The 21,906-nt window shown below is 38.6% G+C and overlaps 1 protein-coding gene and 1 non-coding gene across 4 annotated transcripts; both read left to right on the top strand.

The window, feature by feature from the left end:
* The first annotated feature begins 62 nt into the window (after positions 1-62).
* On the top strand, positions 63-19,960 carry GSKIP (GSK3B interacting protein). Of its 3 annotated transcripts, none has more exons than XM_067726383.1 (3): positions 63-163; positions 15,660-15,928; positions 18,260-19,960. In XM_067726383.1, exons 1-3 carry the CDS (start codon positions 136-138, stop codon positions 18,419-18,421), a joined length of 459 nt encoding a protein of 152 aa, XP_067582484.1. In that variant the 5' UTR covers positions 63-135; the 3' UTR covers positions 18,422-19,960. The 3 variants fall into 3 exon arrangements, with proteins under 3 accessions (XP_067582484.1, XP_067582500.1, XP_067582490.1); XM_067726399.1 differs by lacking the exon at positions 63-163 and adding an exon at positions 365-510; XM_067726389.1 differs by lacking the exon at positions 63-163 and adding an exon at positions 576-909.
* On the top strand, positions 1,022-1,148 carry LOC137207999 (small nucleolar RNA SNORA27). The gene has a single exon (XR_010935429.1). It is a non-coding gene; the product is annotated as a small nucleolar RNA SNORA27 (small nucleolar RNA).
* Positions 19,961-21,906: the final 1,946 nt, after the last annotated feature.

Raw genomic sequence — 21,906 nt, 5'->3', positions numbered from 1 at the left:
TGACGCCACACAGGGGGCCGAAGGAGGCGGGGAAAAGGACCCGGAAGGGGGCAGTTCCGGCTCCGAGGGGGCGGGGCGAGGGCGGGGAGGAGATGGGGTGGTGCCGCGGGTCGCTTCCAGAGGCCTGGGGAGGGAATGAGAGGAGGACGCGGGGCGTGCGCAGGTGAGCAGTCGCGGGGCCGGCGGCAAGAGGCCGGCCGGGGGTCGAGGGGGGTTCGAGGGCGAGCTGGGGGTCCTCTGAGCCGGACGTGGCTCTGCAGGCCGGGCCGTGAGGGGCGACGGCAGAAGCGGCCCGGTTCCCGGGCTGAGAGGGGGTGGGGTTGGGGGCGGATCCGGCCTGGGCCGTCCCAGGCAGCTTAGACCCCGACCCCGGAAACGGGCGCTCGGACGCCGCCGGCTCTACGGGGAGGGCTGCAGCCCCTCTCGAGCATCCCTCTCCCCCCCCACGCCCACCCCCCGTATTGGCCGGTGCCCATAGTCAGCAAGTTATTCGTCGCCCGCCTCATTCAGGTATTGTTTTCCGGAGCTTCAGCTTCGCTGTCTGTCTAGAGGCTTGCAGTTTCCAAAGTGCTTTATTTATCCTGCGTGTGCTGCGCCAGCGACCAAGACACTTGAGCTTTCTAGGCAGAACTGCTCTCTCTGATCGATACCAGAACCTTCCGACCCCGCGGAAACCTGGGCAAAGTACTTGTGCGGTTCTGGGAATCTGCGCAGCCGTGTTTCTGCCTTTTAGGAGGCAACTCCTGCAGAGGCGGAGCCGGCCCTTAACTTGGTCCACTCCCGAGAAGGCCTGCGTGCCGCTGTTTCGTGGCCCGGAAGCCAAGTGTCCTGGGTTAGAATCCCGCCCCTGGCGCTCATTAGCCGAGCCCCCTCGAAGCGGCCGCTGACGTCTCGGAGTCTTCGCCAACTGTGAGCACATTAGTAATATCTTATCTCCAAATATTGTTAGGAAACTTAAACGATATACGTCGGGAACCAGCGGAGTCCCGATACATCCAGTTTAATCAAGAATAGTTAATTAAACCCGACTTTCGCTTTACCAGTTGGACTCCTGTCTTTCTTGGTTATGCCGGGGAAGCAAAGGAAATACCCTTTTAAAACTCAAGCAGACTGGGTGTTTGTCTTGTAACCTGTCAGACGAAACAAACAGTAATAAGCTTACTGGAAAGTCTTGTGGAGTTTGTCACTAAGCAGTTCTAGTATTCGGAGTGTAGAAAGTTTAATTAAAGTTGTAAATTTTATTAGCCGTCCGGTTTTGCTTAAATTATTTGGTATTTCTACCAAATAATTGAGTCTGTCACCTCATTAGAAGAGAGCTTAAAAGTGGGGATGTTTGCCTCAAGGCCCCGTTCAGTAAGATTTAGTAAATGATTTTAAATTTGCCAACACTGTTGATTTATCCTATCTGTGGGTAAAAAGGTTCATGGTTAGTTAATAAATGAAACTGTCGAAAGAAAAAAAAATCGTGAATTAAGACGACCGGGTTAAGAAGATTTTGTTTGTATGCTGATAACTTTCACCAGTGCCTTAGAAATACTAACACAGCCCACAAGTGTTGGCAAATGGAGAAAGCTCTGGTTCCCCTTTCCACCTTTTCATTTTGGAACCAGGGTGCTTTCCACTGTACGTAGGTGCTGGGATTGTTGCTACCCCTCATTCTTTGTAGACTTGCAAGCATTCTTGGTAACTTCAGTTCCCTTGCTCTTCATGCATGTTTAAATGTTTGTTAAGGGTCCTTTGAATGAAAGTCTCCACAGTTGGTGATGTGAAAAAGGTAAAGAGGCATTCAAGGAGCTTATGTTCTATAGTGAAGGGGTCACTCCTTTATTCAGTAAATATTTACTGATTGCCTGCTATGTGCCAGGGATTGTTCTAGGTACTGGGGATACAGCAGTGACCAGATTAAGTCCCTGCCCTCATGGAGTGCTTACATTTTATTGAAGGGAGGGGAAACAAACAGTAATCAAACATGTCATATGCCATGTGGTGATAAGTGCTGTAGAAAAAAATAAAGTAATATAAAGGGAATGGAGAGCAGAGAGATTTGCCACTTTTTTTTTTTTTTTTTTTTTTTTTGCGGTACGCGGGCCTCTCACTGTTGCGGCCTCTCCCGTTGCGGAGCACAGGCTCCGGACGCGCAGGCTCAGTGGCCATGGCTCACGGGCCCAGTCGCTCCGCGGCATGTGGGATCCTCCCGGACCGGGGCACAAACCCATGTCCCCTGCATCAGCAGGCGGACTCTCAACCACTGCGCCACCAGGGAAGCCCTTGCCACTTTTATATAGGGGATAAAGGAAGGCCTCTCTTGTTTAATAGGTGACATTTTATCAGAGACTTAGGGAAAGCTGGGGAGCAAGGCAAGTGAATACCTGCAAGAGTTTTCTAGGCAGGGGGAACAGCAGAACGCAAGGCCCATGGCAAGAGCGTGCTTAGCAAGTACAAGGAACCTCAGGAGGGAGTGAAGGAAAGAGGAGAAGCTGGGGGTTTGCGGGGGGGGGGTCATATAAGGGCCTTGTAGGCCACTATAAGGACTTTGCCTTTTTATTCAGTCGGTGAATGGGTTTGAGGAAAGTAGTGCCATAATCTGGCCAAAATGTTTACAGGATCAATGCTAACTGCTGTGTTGGGAATAGACTTGTGGAGGGGAGAGGACCAAAGGAGAAAAAGCAAGACCAGTTAGAAAGATATTGCAGTAATACAGGCAGAGATGACAGTGGCTTGGACTAGAGTGATAGAAGTGAAGATGGGAAAAAGCAGTTGGATTCTGGATATATTTGGAAGATAATAAGTCATGTTTATGAATAATTATAATGCTTACCATAAAAGGAGTGTAAACAAAGTGGTATGAAACTGGGATCCAATCTGGCAGGGAGTTAGACTAGACCTTGGGAGGTTTGAACCAGACTTTTGATGAATGAGTACAGTTGACTTCTTTTCAGGTTGAAATGTTAAGTAAGTGATTGCTTTTGGAATACAGAATTACATTCAGACTGTCCGTAGAATGTGTGAAATTTCAAATATCAGAAAAGGGAAATAAAAATTAGAAGATTTTGTAAAAACAAACATGCTCCCTTCACAGTCTTAAGTGTGTTGCCGGGTACGTTTTATGCTTTGTAGGAGAAATTCAGCATAAATTGTTAAGGTTTGGGATCTGTCATTATTATACCTCTAGCTCAAATAGAGTACAGACTCATCCTAACAGTGTTTTGTGTTTTATCAAAGACAAAGTACTATCACAAAATGTTAACAGCTAACATTAATTAAGGGAGGACGATGAAGGTAATTACCAACCAAACATTGTCAACTTCCAAAAAATTCTCGAAAAGATTTGAAATGACAGGTTAGAGGCTATATGCCAGAGGCTGAATGGGTCATGTCAAAAAATCATCCATGAAAGAAATCCACGTTAACATGTGAAAGAAAAAAAAAGCTGAGATGTTTTTGTCCTTCTAAGACTTGTGCCTGAGGTAACAGGAATAAGATAATAGTGTTCCTGCGTCTCATGCTTCTCAGAGCCGTGGAAGGCCGCAGCTGCAGCCACTCCACATACTGTAAAGGGCACGGAACTTGGAGTCAAAGGGCTTAGGTCAGAGTTTACTCTTTCTTCTTTAAAGATATTTAAATACTCTATTTTTAACAATTAACAGATAATATTTCTTGAGCTTATTGCGTGTCCAGCACCATGCTAAGCGTTTTCCATATATTCACTCATTTAGTTCTCTTGGGATCCCTTTAAGGTAGATGCTCTTGTTGGCTTCATTTTAGGGCGGCAGAACATGTGACTAGAGGGATTAAGATATCTTGCCTCAAGTCGCAGAGTAAGTGGCAGAACTGAGACTCTAGCCCCGATCAGTCTGTTCAAAAGAGCCCTTTAACCATCACACCATATGGCGACTTCTTATTCATGTTGAGAGGATTTTCCAGACTGTGATGTATGATATAAATAAAAGTACAGTTGACCCTTGAACAACGCTGGGGTTAAGGATGCCAACCCCCCCCAAAACTGAAAATCCACGTGTAACTTGTAGTCAGCCCTGTATATACGCAGTTCCACATCCGCCAATTCAATCAACATGGATAGTGTAATACTGTAGTATTTACTATTGAAAAAAATCTATGCGTAAGTGGACCTGTGCAGTTCAAACCTATGTTGTTCAAGGGTCAGCTGTAATCATCATTAAGATATTATATTCTAACCCTCAGCTGACTGTTGTAATGGCAACTGAAAAATCTAACTTTCTTTCAAAATGTAAATTTGACCTCTGTATACTGCTCTTGAAGTCATTCTGGCTCTGTTCTTTTGCCATGCTGTAGACATGCAGACAGTCGTGTATGTCTTTCTACACCTGTTCTTTTGTCATCAAGGACAAATCTAGTCTTCTGCTAGCTCTTTAATGCTGTAAATTTGTGATGAAACAAAACAAAGTCTACTAAATTAAGAAGTAGAGAATAAAGAATTCAGTGAACAATATCTTGATAACTAGTTTCATGAATTCTCCCCAGACCACTAACACAGTCCAAAAATTATACCAACAGATGAAGTAAGAGCGGTTCCTAAATAATTTATGGATGATGTTATAAGGAATCATTTGGAAACTTTTTGCAAGGTGATGCAATCTACCAGAATAACTAAAAGCAACCATAAGGTATTCCAATTTTTGAAGGTGCTGGCAACAGAATATTGCTCAGAGTCTGGTAGAGAGCCAATTTAGAGTTTAAATGGAAAACAAAGAGGTTTTCTATTTCATATCCCTTTAGATATTGATTTATGTTGGTTAGAATGTACCTTATATTAAATATAATACCAAATCCTCTATATAACCTAGTGGGTTATATAGAAACAAAAAACTAATTCCTGGAGTTATTTTGGTTTTAGTTCTTAAGCATTCAATTTTTTAGTCTTGGAATCTCATTTACTATTTCTGGTTTCAAAGGAAAGGTTGTTTACAGGGTTGTAGTGTTCTTGCCTATTTTTTGCAGTTTAAAAGACTTCTCCAGGAGTACCGCTCTAGTTGCCAGATGGGATTCTGCCCGATTCATGAACTGCCTAATAAAGCCAATTAAATCTTTAAAAAAAAAGACTTCTCAAATGAACATTATATATTTCTTCACCTCTTTAATCAGCTGAAGCACAATACAATTCTGGTGGCTTGATTTGTTATTACTAGGTTGTGTATGTGTGTCTTTGTTGAAAGTGGGGTGCAGAGTAATTTTATAAACCAGTGTACAAATGGAAAGATAAGCCCTTTTTATTTGAATTACAAATAATGTATGTCTGTAATGCTGCAAATGATTCTGATTTAAAATTTTTAATTTCAAAATAAGCATCTCAGAGCTATTGAAAACATTAAATGTTATGTGTTACAGAAAATAAAGTTTAAACTAGCTTTATCTTTGCCTGAATTCTAAATGTTGCGAATCAACTTTATTCATCTTTACTTTCAAAACAGTAGTTTGAAATTCAGATAAATTCAAAGCTCTCATTTCATTTGAAACTGAAGCTGCCAGTTACTTTAACTGTCTTAGGACTTCCCTGGTGGTGCAGTGGTTAAGAATCTGCCTGCCAGTGCAGGGGACACGGGTTCGATCCCTAGTCTGGGAAGATTCCACATACTGAGGAGCGACAAAGCCCTTGTGACACAACTACTGATCCTGCACTGTAGAGCCCACAAGCCACAACTGCTGAGCCCACGTGCCACAACTATTGAAGCCCATGCACCCTAGAGCCCACGTGCTGCAACTACTGAGCCCATGCACCGCAACTACTGAAGCCCGTGCGCCTAGAGCCCATTCTCCACAACAAGAGAAGCCACTGCAACAAGAAGCCCGTGCACCACAACAAAGAGTAGCCCCCACTCGCCACAACTAGAGAAAGCCCGCACACAGCAGCGAAGACCCAACGCAGCCAAAAAACAAAACACTAAGTAGTCTGGCTTCTCTAAGAAGAAAAATGTGTCTGCTTCCTACACCTCATACTTTCTAATACATCACATTTTTTAAAGTTTTTTGTCTTATTACAAACATAATACATTTTTCTGCCATAGAAAATTAGAATATAAAAAATTAAGAAATAGAGAATGAAGGACTTAGTAATCAATATCTTGATAACCAGTTTCATGAATCCTCCAAAAACACTAACACAGCCCCCAAATTATACCAACAGAAGTAAGAGCTATCAATAATTACCTTAACTTTTAATAAAGAGCATTATTATAACCGAAGTGGGAAGAGCTATAAAGACTTAGAGAAGGTCCAACCCAGTACTAACATTCCACTCTTCCACCAGCTGCAACCTCTGCCTATTAACTTTATACCCCCAGACCCAGTGCCTGGAATTTTCAGCTTTTTTAGTTAATTCCTTGAGTTAAAGCAGTCCTTCTCTTACTTATTTTTCACTCATATATTTCAGTCAGAGGCAAAGGAAACCCTAGGGGTGGGGAAACATAACCTAAAGAGGACATGGCTTGAGGCTGCCATTTGCTTTAAAGTTGTACATAATTTTGCATCATACTTCATAATATTGTTACTCTAGCAGTGATGTGTATTTTCCAGGAGTGTCTATCATGTTTATCCTGTAGCTTTGTATGCCCCATGTCACAGAGCTGAGTACTACAGCTTGAGAAGCAGAAAATTAGTAATTTTTCTTTGGTTTATTCGCTCAGAAAGTATTCAGTGAAGACCTGCTTTATGCCAGACACTGTGCTGGTGATATGGACACCACAGACCTTCATTTGCACTGAGGTATGATAAGTACAGAAGTATCAAAACAAATTCTAAGGAAGGAGGATATAGTGATTAACTCTACCTTGAGATCAGATACAGAATCCTGAAACAGATGTGTCCAAACTGAATTTGGAAGGATTAAAAGTCTGAAAGTAGTGTCAAAATTTAATTTTTTAAGTAAAAAAGTGAGTCTTATACAAACATATAGTAAGCATGTGTCAAAAATGTTTTTAACTCATTAATGAAAGAACCAACAAGATGGTGAAGTTGATTCAAAATAATATAGGAGAGACCAAAATCAATGAAAGAAAAACTGATGAAATAAGATTCCAAAATTAGCTGAAAACTGGTTAATAAGCTTTCCACTCCTGGCTAAGATAGAGTAACAGGGACTAGATTTAACCTTCCACCTGAAACAACAAAAAAAGTGGGCAACAATACATGAAACAATAGTTTTAAGACTTTGGACATTAGGCAGTGAAGGGCAGTGATCCCTGAGAGACAAGATGCAAACTGTTGCCCCAGATTATTGCCTGGAGAGAATTTCTAGGCATGGCCTTGGGAGGAGAAACCCAGGTAGAACTGGCAGTCTACCTGAATTGAGGATAAAAAGCTAGGATTCCAGGAAGGCCAAGGCAGCTAGGACAGAGTACTAGAAGGAGGGGAGCTTCTTAGAGCCGTGGATAAATACAGAGGATCCCCCTCCCGTCTGCAGCTGAATACTGATCAACACATAGTTGTGAGGAAACTCCCCAGGGCTGGGGAAGAGACTACCCAAAAGAATTAGAGGAATTTTCAGAGCTCAGACAGGACCAGTGATAGTTCCAGTTCCTCTCACCCAGAATGAAAAATCTCATAATTCATAGGCCATCCGGTAGAGTGCTCAGAAAGGTTTTGCCTCTGTAGTTGGGAAAAAAATTAACCAGAGACTAAATGAGTTTTGATACTGCCTTAAAAAGCCTAAAAGCAAGACCTGAAAGGATCAAGCTTTTCCCAGTTAACTACATCCCAGGGCAATACTCAGTAATATTTATAGGAATATAAAAATATCAAGCACCATGCAAGGTAAAATCCACACAGTCTGGCATCCAGTCATAAAATATCAGGCATACAAAGAAGCAGTATGCAACCCATAACGATTAGAAAAATCTGTCAATTGAAACTAACCCAGAAATAACAGTGACATTAAAACATTTATTATAATTATTCCATATGTTTAAAAGAATTAGAGAAAAGATTGAGCAAATGAAGTAGATACATAAAAATATGTTTTTTAAAGAAGAATCCAAGTATAAGAGATTAGATACAGCAAAGAAAAGATTAGAAAAGAACTTTAAATAGCAATAGAAACTATTCAAAGTGAAACACAAAGAGGAAAAGAGTGAAAAAATGAGCATAGGGGTAGGACAACTTCACTTGGACTAATATTCATGAAATTGGACTCTCCAGAGAGAGGAGAGACAAATAAATGTTAGAAGAAATAATGGCCAAAATTTTTCCAAATTTGCTAAGATCTATGAACCCACAGATGGAAGAGGCTCAATGAACCCCAAGCAAAAGAAACATGAAGAAAAACTACACCAAGAGGAACAAAGATAACAGTGACATCACATTTCTCATGGGAAACTGCGAATAAGATGACGGTAGAGAAACATCTTTGATTTTTTGCTTGAAGGAAACATTTTTTTCTTGAAAGAAAAAAAGTCAGCCTAGGATTCTATACCCAGCAAAAATATCTTTTAAAAATGAAAGTGAGGCTTCCCTGGTGGCACAGTGGTTAAGAATCTGCCTGCCAATGCAGGGGACACGGGTTTGAGCCCTGGTCCAGGAAGATCCCACGTGCTGTGGAGCAGCTAAGCCCATGTGCCACAACTGCTGAACCTGCGCTCTAGAGCCCATGAGCCACAACTTCTGAGCCTGCGTGCTACAACTACTGAAGCCCATGCGCCTAGAGCCTGTGCTCTGCAACAAGAGAAGCCACTGCAATGAGAAGCCTGTGTACTGCAATGAAGAGTAGCCCCTGCTTGCCGCCACTAGGGAAAGCCTGTGCACAGCAACAAAGACCCAGTGCAGCCAAAAATAAATAAATAAAATAAGTTTATAAAAAAAAAAATGAAAGTGATAGGAAGACTTGTTCAGACATAGAAAAGCTGAAAGAATTCATCAACAGCAGACCTACACTACAGGAAATGTTTAAGGAAATCAGCAGGCAGAAGAAAAATTATACAGATTATAGATGTAGATCAACACAAAGAAATGAGGAGCATCAGAAATAGTAACCATATGGTTAAATATAAAATGCATTTTTCTTACTACCTAAGTCTCTTTGAAAAGTAACTGGCTATTTAAAGCAAAAATAATGGGAATTCCCTGGTGGCCTAGTGGTTACAATTCCAGGCTTTCACTGCTGTAGCCTGGGTTCAATCCCTGGTCAGGGAACTGAGATCCCACAAGCCATGACGTGTAGCCAAAAAACAAACAAAAAAACACTGTTAAAAACAATAATAATGAAACAAAAATAACATGAAGTTTCTAACATATGTAGAAGTAAAATGTATGACAAAAATAGCACAAAGACTGTATAATATACTCTTGTAAGGTTCTTATATTATTCATGAAGTGGTATAAGAACACTTGAAGGTGTGATAAATTAAAGATGTATATTATAAACTCTAAAGCAACCACCAAAAACGTTCAACAAAGAGTCAATAAACCACCAAAGGATGTAAAAAAAGAATCCTAAAAAGTGGTCAGTCCAAAAGTAGGCAGAAAAATAAGGAAAAGGGAATAAAGTACAGATGGGACAAATAGAAAACAAACAGCAAGATAGTAACCACATCAATCATAGTAATCATATCAATAATCATAGTAATCATATTAAACGTAAATGGTCTAAACACTCCAATTAAAAGGTAGAGATTATCGGATTGGATGAAAAAGCAGGACCAAACTATATACTGCCTACAAGGAACCTACTTTAAATATAAAGACATTGCTCTTCCCATTCTCAAGAGCTTAAAACAGCCTGTTGTACCAAAATCAAATTCTGTTGTCTAGGTATTAGCACCTTGTCACATTGGGCCATTCCTATCTGTTATTCTCTTAGCATTTTCCTTGTAGTAGACTACCTAGTCCAGTTTCCTTACAATTCCTGCCACACCCTGGGCCTTGTTTATGCATTGTTCCCTCTGAAGAATCCTTCACAACTCTCAAGTCTTCTCTGCTTATCCATAACTTTTCATCTGTGCTCATTCAAGCCCAATTTTGACTGACCTGTTCCATGAGTCAAGCCCCATAGTAACTTAACAATTATGTCATAAATCATGGAATGTCAGAGCTCTCAAGAACAGTAAAGAATTTCCCATTCATTCCCCCTTATTCTGTAAGTGAGAAAACCAATGAGGTTACATGGCCAGCCCAAGTTTATACAAGTTGAGTGGTAAGATTGTAGTAGGACCAAGACATTTTGTTTTCTCTAATTATACATTTTTTGTGTTATGATTCATGTGCGTGGCATTAATATTTGTGTACGTATTTCATGTGCCTGTCTTATTTCTCAAATTAGGCTGTAAACTACCAGTAAACATACTTAATTAGTATTCTAATGCTTAGAAAAGTGCTAGATAAATAAACTTAGAGTCTAAATTGAAAAGATAAAAAAATGAAGTAATTCATTGATTTTTACCAATGAAACACTGACAGTTAATTTCCCTCCATAGATTAGCTAAGATTCAAAATAGATTTTCTAACATACCTATTTCCAAATCTTGGTACTCATATAAAATAAGCTGAATTTAGTACCTTTATATCTTGATTGTTTTCAACAGTAATATAAACTCAGTTCATTATATTATCCACAAGTATTCACAAAGGTCTAGTCCTGTGCTATGTGATACAGTAGCCACTAGCTTTTTAAATTTAAATGAATGAAAATTAAATAAAATTTGAAGTTCAGTTCTTCAGTCGCTCTAGCGAAACTTCAAGTGCTTAATAGCTACGTGTGCCTAGTAGCCACTGTATTGGACAGCATAGATAAAGAACATTTCCATCATTGCACAGAGTTCTACTGGTCTAGAATTTCTCATACAATGATAAGTTGTTTAGCCTACAGAAGAATCCAGGGATTTTTACAGGAATCACATTGATGAGTCAACCATTCTGGTAACCTGACAGCATCTCTAATGTTTCATTAGTAATTTTAGCAGTTGTCCCTTCACCACCATGGACGTATATGTCCCCATCCTCAATGGTGCAGGCTTCTACAGTTGGGTACACAAGATAATCCATTGAGAAGTAAGAAGAAAATAAGCTTATATTTCGTAGTTTACCTTCTCTTTAAATTCATATTTATGTGTTTTGATACGCTAATTGTGATATGTAAATAAATATACATATGATGAGGTATCTGCTCAAAATATTTTTGGTTATTGGGATGAATAATCAAAGTATAGAAACCACTTCTCTAGTGCCCCATTGGTAAGGCTACCCAGTTGCTCCCTGCTTTGCTTCTGTAGCTCCTTTCATCACACACTGAATTCATGTTTTTTGGCTCTGTGTTCATACTCCTCAAAAGAGGATCTGATTGGATGAACCAGTCACCATCCAGAATCGGGTAGTTGGACAGAGCTCTTGATTCAAGACAATTCATAAACCCCTTGCCAGCCTCGAAATGGTGACTTTAATTATAACACCCAAATCCAGTTCATTTCGCTGTATCACGGTGCTGGAGTTACAGAATACAAATCATGAAAGCTGTAACTAAGAAACCTTTCCAAAGAAGGCAGTGAGCTTGACAAGTACGCTGGACCTCCTTTTAAAAGTAAACTATGACTGTTCCAAAAAGGAAAGTCAGAAAATGAAGTCTCTTTGACTACCTTTATACTCCTTTCCCTGCTGATAGGATATGGATACTGGTAGGCAGAATAATGACCCCCCCCCAAAGATGTCCATGTCCTAATCCCCAGAAACTGTGAATGTATTATCAGTACCTTATATGGCAAAAGGAACTTTGCAGGTTTGTTCAAGTTAAGGGCCTTGGATGGGGAAATTATCCTGGAATGTTCAAGTGGGTCCAATATAATCAATCACAAAGGTCCTTATAAAAGAGTGCGGGTGCCAGGAGTCAGAAAAAGGAGATAATGTGACCACAGAACCAGAGATTGGAGTGATGTGCTTTGAAGGTGGAGGGAGAAGGGACCATGAGCCAAGGAATGCGGGAGGCTTCCAGAAGCTAGAGAGGCAAGGAAACAGATTCTCCCCTGAAGGCTCCAAAAGGAATGCAGCCTTGCTAACGCCTTGGTTTTAGATTTCTCACGTCCAGAATTGTAAGAAAATTAATTCATGTTATTTTAAGCCACTAAGTTTGTGGTAATTTGTTACAGCAGCAATAGGAAACTAATACACATGTTGATACTCAGTCTACAAAGCTTTTATTAAGCACTTTCTACATGACAGACAAAAATATCATCATGGTTCCGTTTTTTTTAAACCTCTTTTGTAAAGCTGTTGAAGAGCGAGATTAATGAGTGCTTTTTATTTTAGGTAACTCCTAATTCAGTATGCTTTCAGTTGCCAGTAAAATAATGAATTTATTGGCTGCAATAACTGAAAAGTGCAAAGGTTGGGCAGCTGTCAGGGCTCGGGCTTCATTTCTCTGTGAATCTCTTGGCTCTGTTTTCCCATTGTCAGCATCATCCTTGAGTTTCCCTCATCTTGGGATGGCTACCAGGGACAGCCGGGGCTGTGTGCTGTAAACTATTCTGCATTAAAGTGTGTGCTGTAAACTATTCTGCATTAAAGAAAAGGGACTTCCCTGGTGGTCCAGTGGTAAAGAATCCGCCTTCCAGTGCTGGGGACATGGGTTTGATCCTTGGTCAGGGAACTGAGATCTCACATGCCATGGGGCAACTAAGCCCGCATGCCACAACTACTGAGCTTGCGTGCCTCAATGAGAGAGCCTGTGTGCCGTAAACTACAGAGTGCACGCACTCTGGACCCCGTATACCCCAACTACAGAGCCCATGTGCCCTGGAGCCTGCGCGTCACAACTAGAGAAAACCCGCATGCCACAACTAGAGAGAAGCCCGTGCTGCAACAAAAGATCCCGCATGCCTCAATGAAGACCACGGGTGCTGCAACTAAAACCTGACGCAGCAAAACATAAATAAATGAATAAATAAATTTTAAAAATAAAATGACTAGGAAGAATTCAGTGTATTGATAAGTTCAGGACAGTCTTCAGTTGGGATTGGGGTCAATCTCATGCAAATTGCTTGGTTACTTTACTCAATAGGGGAAGGGGGGACTTCCCCGGCAGTCCAGTGGTTAAGACTCTTCCTTCCAATGCAGGAGGCGTGGGTTCAGTCCCTGGTTGGGGAACTAAGATCCCACATGCCGTGGGGTGCAGCCAAAAACTTAAAAAAAAAAAAATAGGGGAAGGGGAGGTATTATGATTCCTCTTGGAAAATCTGGGTGCTGTTAGGAAGGGGAAAGGGTATTGATAAATAATCAAGAGCTTGTCATACCAACAAAAGATAATTGTAATAATACCTTAAAATACTGATAGCTTAAAATGTTAACCTGTATAATGCTTCAGTACTAAAATCTGTCAATTCTTATGTATCATCAGAGGTTCTGGATGTGTCTGCTATTTAATGCATCATTCAAAAGCATTTCAGAGAAAAATCTCCTGAAAGTTCACAGTCTCAGGAAAGGTGTCTTTCTCTTTTTTTGCCCCTTGGTGCTAACTACTACCCACAGTTTGATGACCTGCTTTACTGACCTGTGAGGTCTTATATTCTAGTATTGGATTCTTTGGCTTATCATATCACTATGGTCCTAGTTGCAATGAATTAGGCTCTTTCTTTAAAAGCTTTCTCATATAAACATCTTTTTCATGTAACAGTTACTATTTCTGTCATCTGTAGTTAAGGTACTTGATTACTTGAGCAAAATAAAGATGTTTGCCATTCAGGATGTTAAGAGATTTATGGTAGACAGTCACATTTCAAAATCTTCAGAACTGACTTTGTAAAAAAATAAAATGGTCTCATTTCTTATACATAAAACCAAGTGTAATATTAAGGAATATAATGATTATTTCTAGAGAAGGTAGACATTTTTAGAAAATCAAATATGTTCACTTTCATATATACTAAGTCAATATTAGATTTCAGTTACCTGACAAATTCCTCCAGCAATAATTGATAAATTTATAATTAACTTGTATTGTTAGTAGTGAGTGACTAATCCTATGAAGTGCTGTGGGAGACAAGATAAAGGACCCTTAAAACGTATCATTAGTTGAAATAGGATTGGAGGATTATATTATTTGTACCAGTTTTCTATGTAGTTTTTTGAAAGAGCTTTACATAGTTTATCATAAGTTGCCTTTAGCAAATAGTTTTGACTTTTATAATGTGCAAATGACTTGCAGCTATAGGAACTCTAGCACCTTAAGATTTTTGCTAATAATTCAGATCATTGGCTGTACAGTAGAATCACCCAGAAACTCTGAAAAAAATACCCAGAAAAATCTCCCAGAGGTTTTGATTCAGTTTCTCAGGTGGGGTTTTTGGCCACAATTGAGGACCACTAATTTAAAGGATTTTGAACATCACACAGATAGGGCACAAGTTGGTAACTTTAGAAAAAGGGATGGAATTTGTAAGGTAATAGACAAACAGTACAAATAAATGTTCATAACAAGTTGAACAGTCGTCCTGCATTTAGGACAGTGAGTGCTTAATCCATACCAGAGAAATGAAATCTTAATTTACTTTTAAAGCCTACAGGTAAAAAGAAAGTATATCTTATTCTGAAAAGCTGTTTTTACATTCCAAAGCAATCTCACATTTATTAACTTTTCTCATCCATACATTTAGAATTTTTAACAAAACTGCTCCCCCAGTCACAGAAGAGAAGCAAGAACTACATAGCAGACTGGCGGTAATATTGGGTCAAGTTAGCACAAGAAATAATATTTTTCAGTGTATAATATGTGAGCCAGTTCAAGTAAATAGTAAAAAGAGTTATTCAGTAAGTGGTGTTGGGACAATAGGCTATCCACTTGGAAAATAAAGCTACACAGAATAAATTCCAGACGGATCAAAGAGTTAAATATAGAGAATGAGAATTCAAAAGATAATTTAGAGCATTTTAAAATGTAATCGTGGAATGGGGAAGATTGCTTCTTAGGCAAAACCCCAAATTGAGAAGTCATAAAAGGAACTATTGAGGGTGTACCTTAGTAGGTAAAGACTTAAACTTTGATTTCAGACTACTTAGTTCATTTTTATTTGTTTTTTTTAATAGCTGTATGATCTTAGAACTAAAAATATCCTATAAATACCCAAAGGTTGTTTAATCAAGGATATACATATTCAAACAATGAGACATCATTCTTTGCCTCTCAAGTTGGCAAATGTTAAAAAGGGTTGGAAAGGGTGTGGTGAAAAAGAGCACAGTCCTTCATATTCTGTTGGTGGAGTATCAGTCAGTACAGCCTTTTTTGAAGGGTGACTCAGCAGTATCTATTAAAAGTTAAAATGAGTATATACTTTGACTCAGCAATTCCAGTTCTAAATATCTATCCTAGAAAAATAATAATACATTTAAAAAGAAGTAGGTACTAGGAGTTTTACATTGGCATTGTTTGAAATAGCTAAAAACTGATATTCTGAATTCGTACCAATATGGGGATTAACCTTTTGAGGAGAAGTGGAGAACAAGAGTTTTTTGTTTTTGGGGGGTTTTTTAATCTATAGGTATCTGTAATTTTGCTGTGAAAAACTACTGAAAATGGTTTTAGGCAATATTTTCCCTAAAAGTTGTTAACTCATTAATGTTTTCCAATAAGTAGCAGTTGTAAGGCATAACTGCTTTTAATCAAACATTAGTATGTGGAGTGTCTTTCTATAAGCCAGTTTTATATCCAGATTTTTGCAGAATGGAAACAGACTGTAATCCCATGGAGCTGAGCAGTGTGTCAGGATTTGAAGAAGATGCAGAGCTTAATGGCTTTGAAGGAACAGATATGAAAGACATGAGACTGGAAGCTGAAGCAGTTGTAAATGATGTTCTCTTTGCTGTTAACACCATGTTTGTCTCAAAAACCCTGCGCTGTGCAGACGATGTGGCCTATATCAATGTGGAAACAAGAGAAAGGAATAGATACTGCCTGGAGCTCACTGAAGCCGGGCTCAGGGTAAGTCATTTTCTCTTTAGGAAAAAAAAAAAAAAAATTACATCTTTACCACTTAATCAAAAAGGGCAGGGAGTCAGGGAGTGGGAAAGAGTGTTAGATGAGAACTTGACACTCAGTAGCTTCTAAGTTTTTTTAAGGAAAGCTTTTTTCCCTAGGAATTTTTAATACTAAAGTCTTTCAGCCAACATGGGAAAATTGGATTTTTTGAAAAAGAAGAAACAGATTTGATTTGCAGAGTTATTTTGTTGTAACCATCACCCCCCAGATTAACTTATTTCTTATCTCTAGCTAAATATGTTTACCAGAATAATGCATTCTCTGCATTGGATGAGTTTTGCAGCCACTGTGTTGAGTATTTTCCCACCTCTTATAAATGTCTCTTCTATTGAAACAACATACTTGAGGGAATTCCCTGGAGGTCCAGTGGTTAGAACTCCTTACTTTCACTGCCAAGGGCCCAGGTTCAATGCCTGGTCAGGGAATTAAGATCCCGCAGGCCATGCGGCACAGCCAAAATAAATAAATAACCTTCTGTCTTGGTCAAAAATCTCTGACTTTTCTGTTTCTATAGATAGTTCTCCCAAAGATACGCAGTATCATGAAGTAGAGCACGGGGTTTAAGCAAGTAAAAGTGTCATGTGGTAACAAGCACATGAACATCTCTTTATTTCACTAGGTTCATTTTACCTAAGATGTATGTGATCGTGTGTTCTGTGTATCCCTTGATAGAGGATCACTTACATTGAAGCCGATTGCAAGGCCAGCATCGTCACTACCCTTAGTTCCCCAACAGATGAGGCTTGGCTTTGGGAGTAGTCCCGGAATTAACTAATCTTTGTGCTCCCCTTCCTAAATTTGTACCAAAAACTTGCAGTCTTTAGAAGTGGATGTTAAATAGAAATAGGCAAATCGAAAGTAGAGATAAATGACCCCAGGTAAATTAATTCTGTCTGACACTGTTTAATTCTGGTGAGGTAGGAAACGTTCTAATGAGAGTCAGAAGTCTTACATGTGAATTTGAGTGACCTTGGGTGAGTCAGTCAACCTGAGTCCCTACTTCTTTATCTGTAAGTTGGAGATTAAAAAAAAAAAAAATGAAAAGGATTTGGGGGATGGTTATGTGAATAAAGTTTGCAGAAAGATCTGGATCAGTTATAAAACCTGACATGTAAGTACTCAAATATTTATTTTTTCAGTCTGATTCAGTTAACATTTACTGAGTAACTATCCTGTGTCAGGAATTAGAAATCAAACCATGCGAATAAGACATGATCCCTGTCCCCAGGTAGACCACAGTCTAGTGGGGATAAGAGAGGGGCAAACAAAATTGTAATATGTTGTAGAAAGTGCTGGGACAGAGCATGGTCCCGAAGTGGTGCAATAACAACTCTGCTTCTGTTTCTAGCAGAAACTTGCCTCTCCTATGGCTTGAATAGATGTCATAAAATGTGGGGTTCATATGGGGAGTTCACAAGCTTTCATGAAGTCAGCAAAACCTAAGTTGATTTTGCCCTACACTGTGCTGGTGAACCATGATATAGGTCTTATAATCCTGTTGAAGAAAAAAAGCTTTAGCTGTGTTTAAGGGGAAAAAACACACAGAGAAGCACACAGAATAACATTCCCTTTTATCTCACAGAGTTGAGCAGATAAGTAACGTATTAGTAATGAAAGTGGCATTTTAGATAACTAATTATAAGGCAGAATTAAAACTTCAAATAAATTTTAGAATTCTTTATACAAAGTCCAAATCACATAAATTATAACAATATGGACTAATAACACTGTAGTAATAATAAGTATAATTATTTATTATAGTACCTTTATAAAAAGACCCTCAATGTATGTGGAATTAAATAGAAGCATGGGGACTTCCCTGGCGGTCCAGCGGTTAAGACTCCGTGCTTCCAATGCAGGGCGCACGGGTTCGTTCCCTGGTCAGGGAACTAAGATCCCACATGCCGTGTGGTGCAGCCAAAAAAAACCCAAAATAAATAGAAGTATGTTTTAGACCATGAAAATGAAATACTATTTTTGTATAGCTTTTTAAATTCTTTCTGTATTTTACATTCCTTTAGGATCAAAAGTAGGTAAAACAGACCTTTTAAATTTTGAGAAAAAAATTATAACGAGAGCATTTTGCTGGTGGTGTTCCTGTATGTTACGAATTGCTTAAATATTACAGGTTGTATTAAAAATATGTGTATTCTAACTATTGATGGAGAAACACATAATGTCAGAGAATGACCCATGTAAAAAGTTGGGGTTTTTTTTGCTTTCTGTACCAAGATGAAATCTGATTATTTATTCACTACTGCATTTCTCTTGTAGGTGGTAGGTTATGCTTTTGACCAGGTGGACGATCATTTACAGACTCCCTACCATGAAACAGTCTACTCCTTGTTGGATACACTTAGCCCTGCCTACCGGGAAGCATTTGGAAATGCACTCCTTCAAAGACTGGAAGCTTTGAAAAGGGATGGACAGTCATGACTAAGTTTTTTCCTGTTAGAGAGGCTGCTGCTGGTACACAATGTTGACCTAAAGCTTGAAATTCTTCCAGGTGGTCATAGTAGAAAATGCATCTTTGATTTTGTGTCTTTATGATTTTTTGCTTCACATTTAGGCTTTTGATTGAGAACTTTATTGACTAATGAATTGTCTTTCTTAGTTTGTGATTCATTAAGGAAATCCTGAGGCCATTGCTGTGACACCATCATTAAGACATTCAGATTTCTTCATATAGTATCTCTGGCATTCTGAAAACCTAATCAGTATTTCATTCTCTTATTGCAGGACTTTGATGCTGCCAGCACTCTCTCTTACATAGGAAATTCTAGATTTGCACAGTAATATAGGAAATAAACTAACTTCAAACTTTGATTCAGCTTGCTAAATCAGGGGTTTGCTACTAGCTTGGACTGACTTTGTAGTAATTATTTTGCTACTAGCCTTATTGGAAACAAATTATCAACTAGTTTCTCCTGCACAAATTTTGAAATTCACTGCTTCATGTAATCTATTTATATTATTAATATGGACTGATAAAGATGAATTAATTCTATATTACGTAGCTAGTATTACGTGAAGAACAGGTACTGAAATAGTACTGTATTCCTGTTTGCAACAGCCAGCCAAGTAAGAGGACAAACCGTTAGCAAATGAATGCAACAATTACTTGTTTCCAAGATATTTAAGCACATAAGCAAATATAGGAACAGGCTCCATTCTTTTCCTAACAAAAAGCATCTTCAGTGTGTGTGATTTAAAAGAAAAAAGACTCTGATTTCCTAGAAAACAATATTTTGGCCTGTGTTGATTCTTATTATGAATGTTTGTTTACATAATGTACAGTATATATTCAGAAAGTATTTTTGCTTCAGCGTTTCCTTTCTATGATGTAGCGCTTTGGTATTCCCACAGCACCCCTCCTTCCCCAACAGATGTACAGTGTTCTGTCTGAATGCTAAATCTGCAATGTCATATGAGTGCATCGTATGGGTTTGAAACCAAAGGATGAATGAAGCATTCAGAGACTTAATATTTGAAAAACGGAGACTCTGTATTTTATATTTTATTACAGGTACTAATATTTATAAAAATAAACTATACCATGCTGCTACATGTTTTCAAGTACATGTTGAATAATAAGGATTGGGGAGTTGTTTTTTTAATACTAGTCTAAAGCAGCAACTATAGAAATGTTGAACTAAAATTCCACATCTGGACACACCTTCATAATTTGTCATTTGAAGACTTTTTAAAATCATTATTAAATAATAGGTACTTCTAGGCTCTGAAGATCATGTAGACCAGAGCAAGTTAAAGTTTGGTTTGGGTCACTCTTCATTGTCAGAGTTTATTGGAATGCTTAAATTATGTCTGATAAATGAACATTCATCCTCAGCTTTATTTTCAGATGCTGACGTGTTTGGGTAATGAAGTCTAACTTCAGGTTGAACTTTCTCATGCTTAATCTCAGGCTGAATGTAAAGGATATTTGTAAAGTCTGAATAAAATTCTGTTTACTAATTTTGAGTTAAGTATGAAGAAAAGTGATTGTATGTTTAAAAATTGAAAGCGTTCATTTTGTGATAAACGTTTGATTCCGAGAGATTCCGTTTCCATTTTTGAATTCTGTATTGTTCCATTTCGGTGTGAAGTGATTTGCTCTTTTTATTACTATGAAAGAGCAACAGAGAGAGAAGACATTAATAGAACTACACATATCAAAACCTCCACTAGATATTAAAACCTTCATTTTACCTAGATTTGTAAAAGAATTTAACCAGATAAATTAACCCTTGATTTCACGTCCAAAAGAAAAAGAAAGAACCTCCAAATAAGTAGCTCTTATAAGTCAGTAAGAAAAAAATGAGAATAAGGGGCAAATAATATGATCAACTCAGAAAAATACACAAATGTCCAGTAATCACTTGAAGGATGTTCGACCAGACCAGTAATTCAAGAAAGGAAAATAGGCTTAGCTATGTTGAGCCATTTTACCTAATAATTTAATAGTTTCTCTTATTTAAATATAATTATATCAATAAAGATTTAGTGAGAGGCATAGTTACACTCTATTGGAAGATACATTGGTGAAACCTTTCTGGAAAATAGTGGTAATAAAGCCTTTACAAAGCTTATAACTTCTGTGCTGGTAATAGCCTAGAAATCTAGCATAGTGACATGATTCAGCAGAAGATATACAAGGATGTCATTTTCGCTAATGAAACATTGAAAAGGCTCTAAAAAGTGGTTAAGTTATGCCAGATCCTCCTGATGGAAAACTATGCAGCCATTAAAATTGGAGAAAATTATACTACAGGAAAAAAGGGATTTAAAACTACATCTTGAAAAATAATCTTATATGTAACAGAAGGAAAAATGAAATAATATAGTAGCTATCACTAGGTGGTAAGATAAGTAATTTTCTTTTTCATATTTTCTACATTAGCTTTTATATACTAATTAGAGAAGGGAAATGCAATAGATAACGGTGTTCAAACCAGCTGAAGAACATCCCTTTCTAGCAAAAGCACCAATCTGTGCTGAGCTGTGCCTGCTCCCAGGATCCTTGAAGCGGCAGTATGACTATGAAGAGAATGCACACCTCATTTCCCACAATGACACGCTCCCCACCTTTCCTCCAGGTCCAGAATCAATCATTACACATCCCACACAGCTAATCAGCAGCTACTGGGGTACTGAGCATTCATTCCCTTCCCCCATCACAACACTGCACTATTCTCTCGCCAGTGTTCAAAAACACGAAATGTGTGGTTTGATTGTTAAGGGGGAACAGGGTAGGAAAACATTCTGATATGTGCCAGGTTGACTTAAGAACTCCACCCTTTACCCCTTCATTTTGTGTGTGACGTGTCCAGCTGAGACTTGGACAGGTTGCGGCACTTGCTCAGCAGCCCACCTGTGAGCAGGAGGGTACGGTCAGAACCCAAGTCTTCTGACTCCGCCAACCATCCCCATATGTGTCAATAAAAGCATCCCCTGAACTTTGTGGTTACATGAAAGCTGATTTTGAAAGAGGAACAGGGAACTAGACTCAATATCTCGTAATAACCTATATATGTAACTGAATCACTCTGCTGTACACCTGAAACTAACACAGCATTGTAAATCAACTATACTTCAATGAAAACTAAAATATAAAAAAAAATTTTAAAGAGGAAAGGAATAACAGAAGAAAGATCCCTTAGTTGGCATAATAGAATTGATCAATAGAATCTCCTTTCCTAACATACCAATATGATACAAAATTCTCTGGAAGCCATCCCCTTGTAACTAGCTCATTTACATGTTATCAGTAATGTAAACAAGAATGAAACAAAAATGAGTTAAAGTAGCATGACCGGTTGAATAAAAGTACTTACCTGCTTAACTGCGTGTCAGTAGGGTCAAACTGAAAATCTGGAAATGAGGCAACTAGTGAACTCTAGAATATTTGATATAATAGACCT

The sequence above is a fragment of the Pseudorca crassidens genome, chromosome 1 (assembly GCF_039906515.1).
Source record: "Pseudorca crassidens isolate mPseCra1 chromosome 1, mPseCra1.hap1, whole genome shotgun sequence".
NCBI lineage: Eukaryota > Metazoa > Chordata > Mammalia > Artiodactyla > Delphinidae > Pseudorca > Pseudorca crassidens.
This window is presented reverse-complemented; position numbering and strand designations above follow the sequence as displayed.

Bases quoted from the DNA above. Each gene is read 5' to 3' on its own strand.
- GSKIP (XM_067726383.1), top strand. From the start codon at position 136: ATGAGAGGAGGACGCGGGGCGTGCGCAG. The intron at 164-15,659 runs GTGAGCAGTCGC...TTTTATATCCAG, and splicing joins AGGACGCGGGGCGTGCGCAG to ATTTTTGCAGAATGGAAACA. The intron at 15,929-18,259 runs GTAAGTCATTTT...TTTCTCTTGTAG, and splicing joins TCACTGAAGCCGGGCTCAGG to GTGGTAGGTTATGCTTTTGA.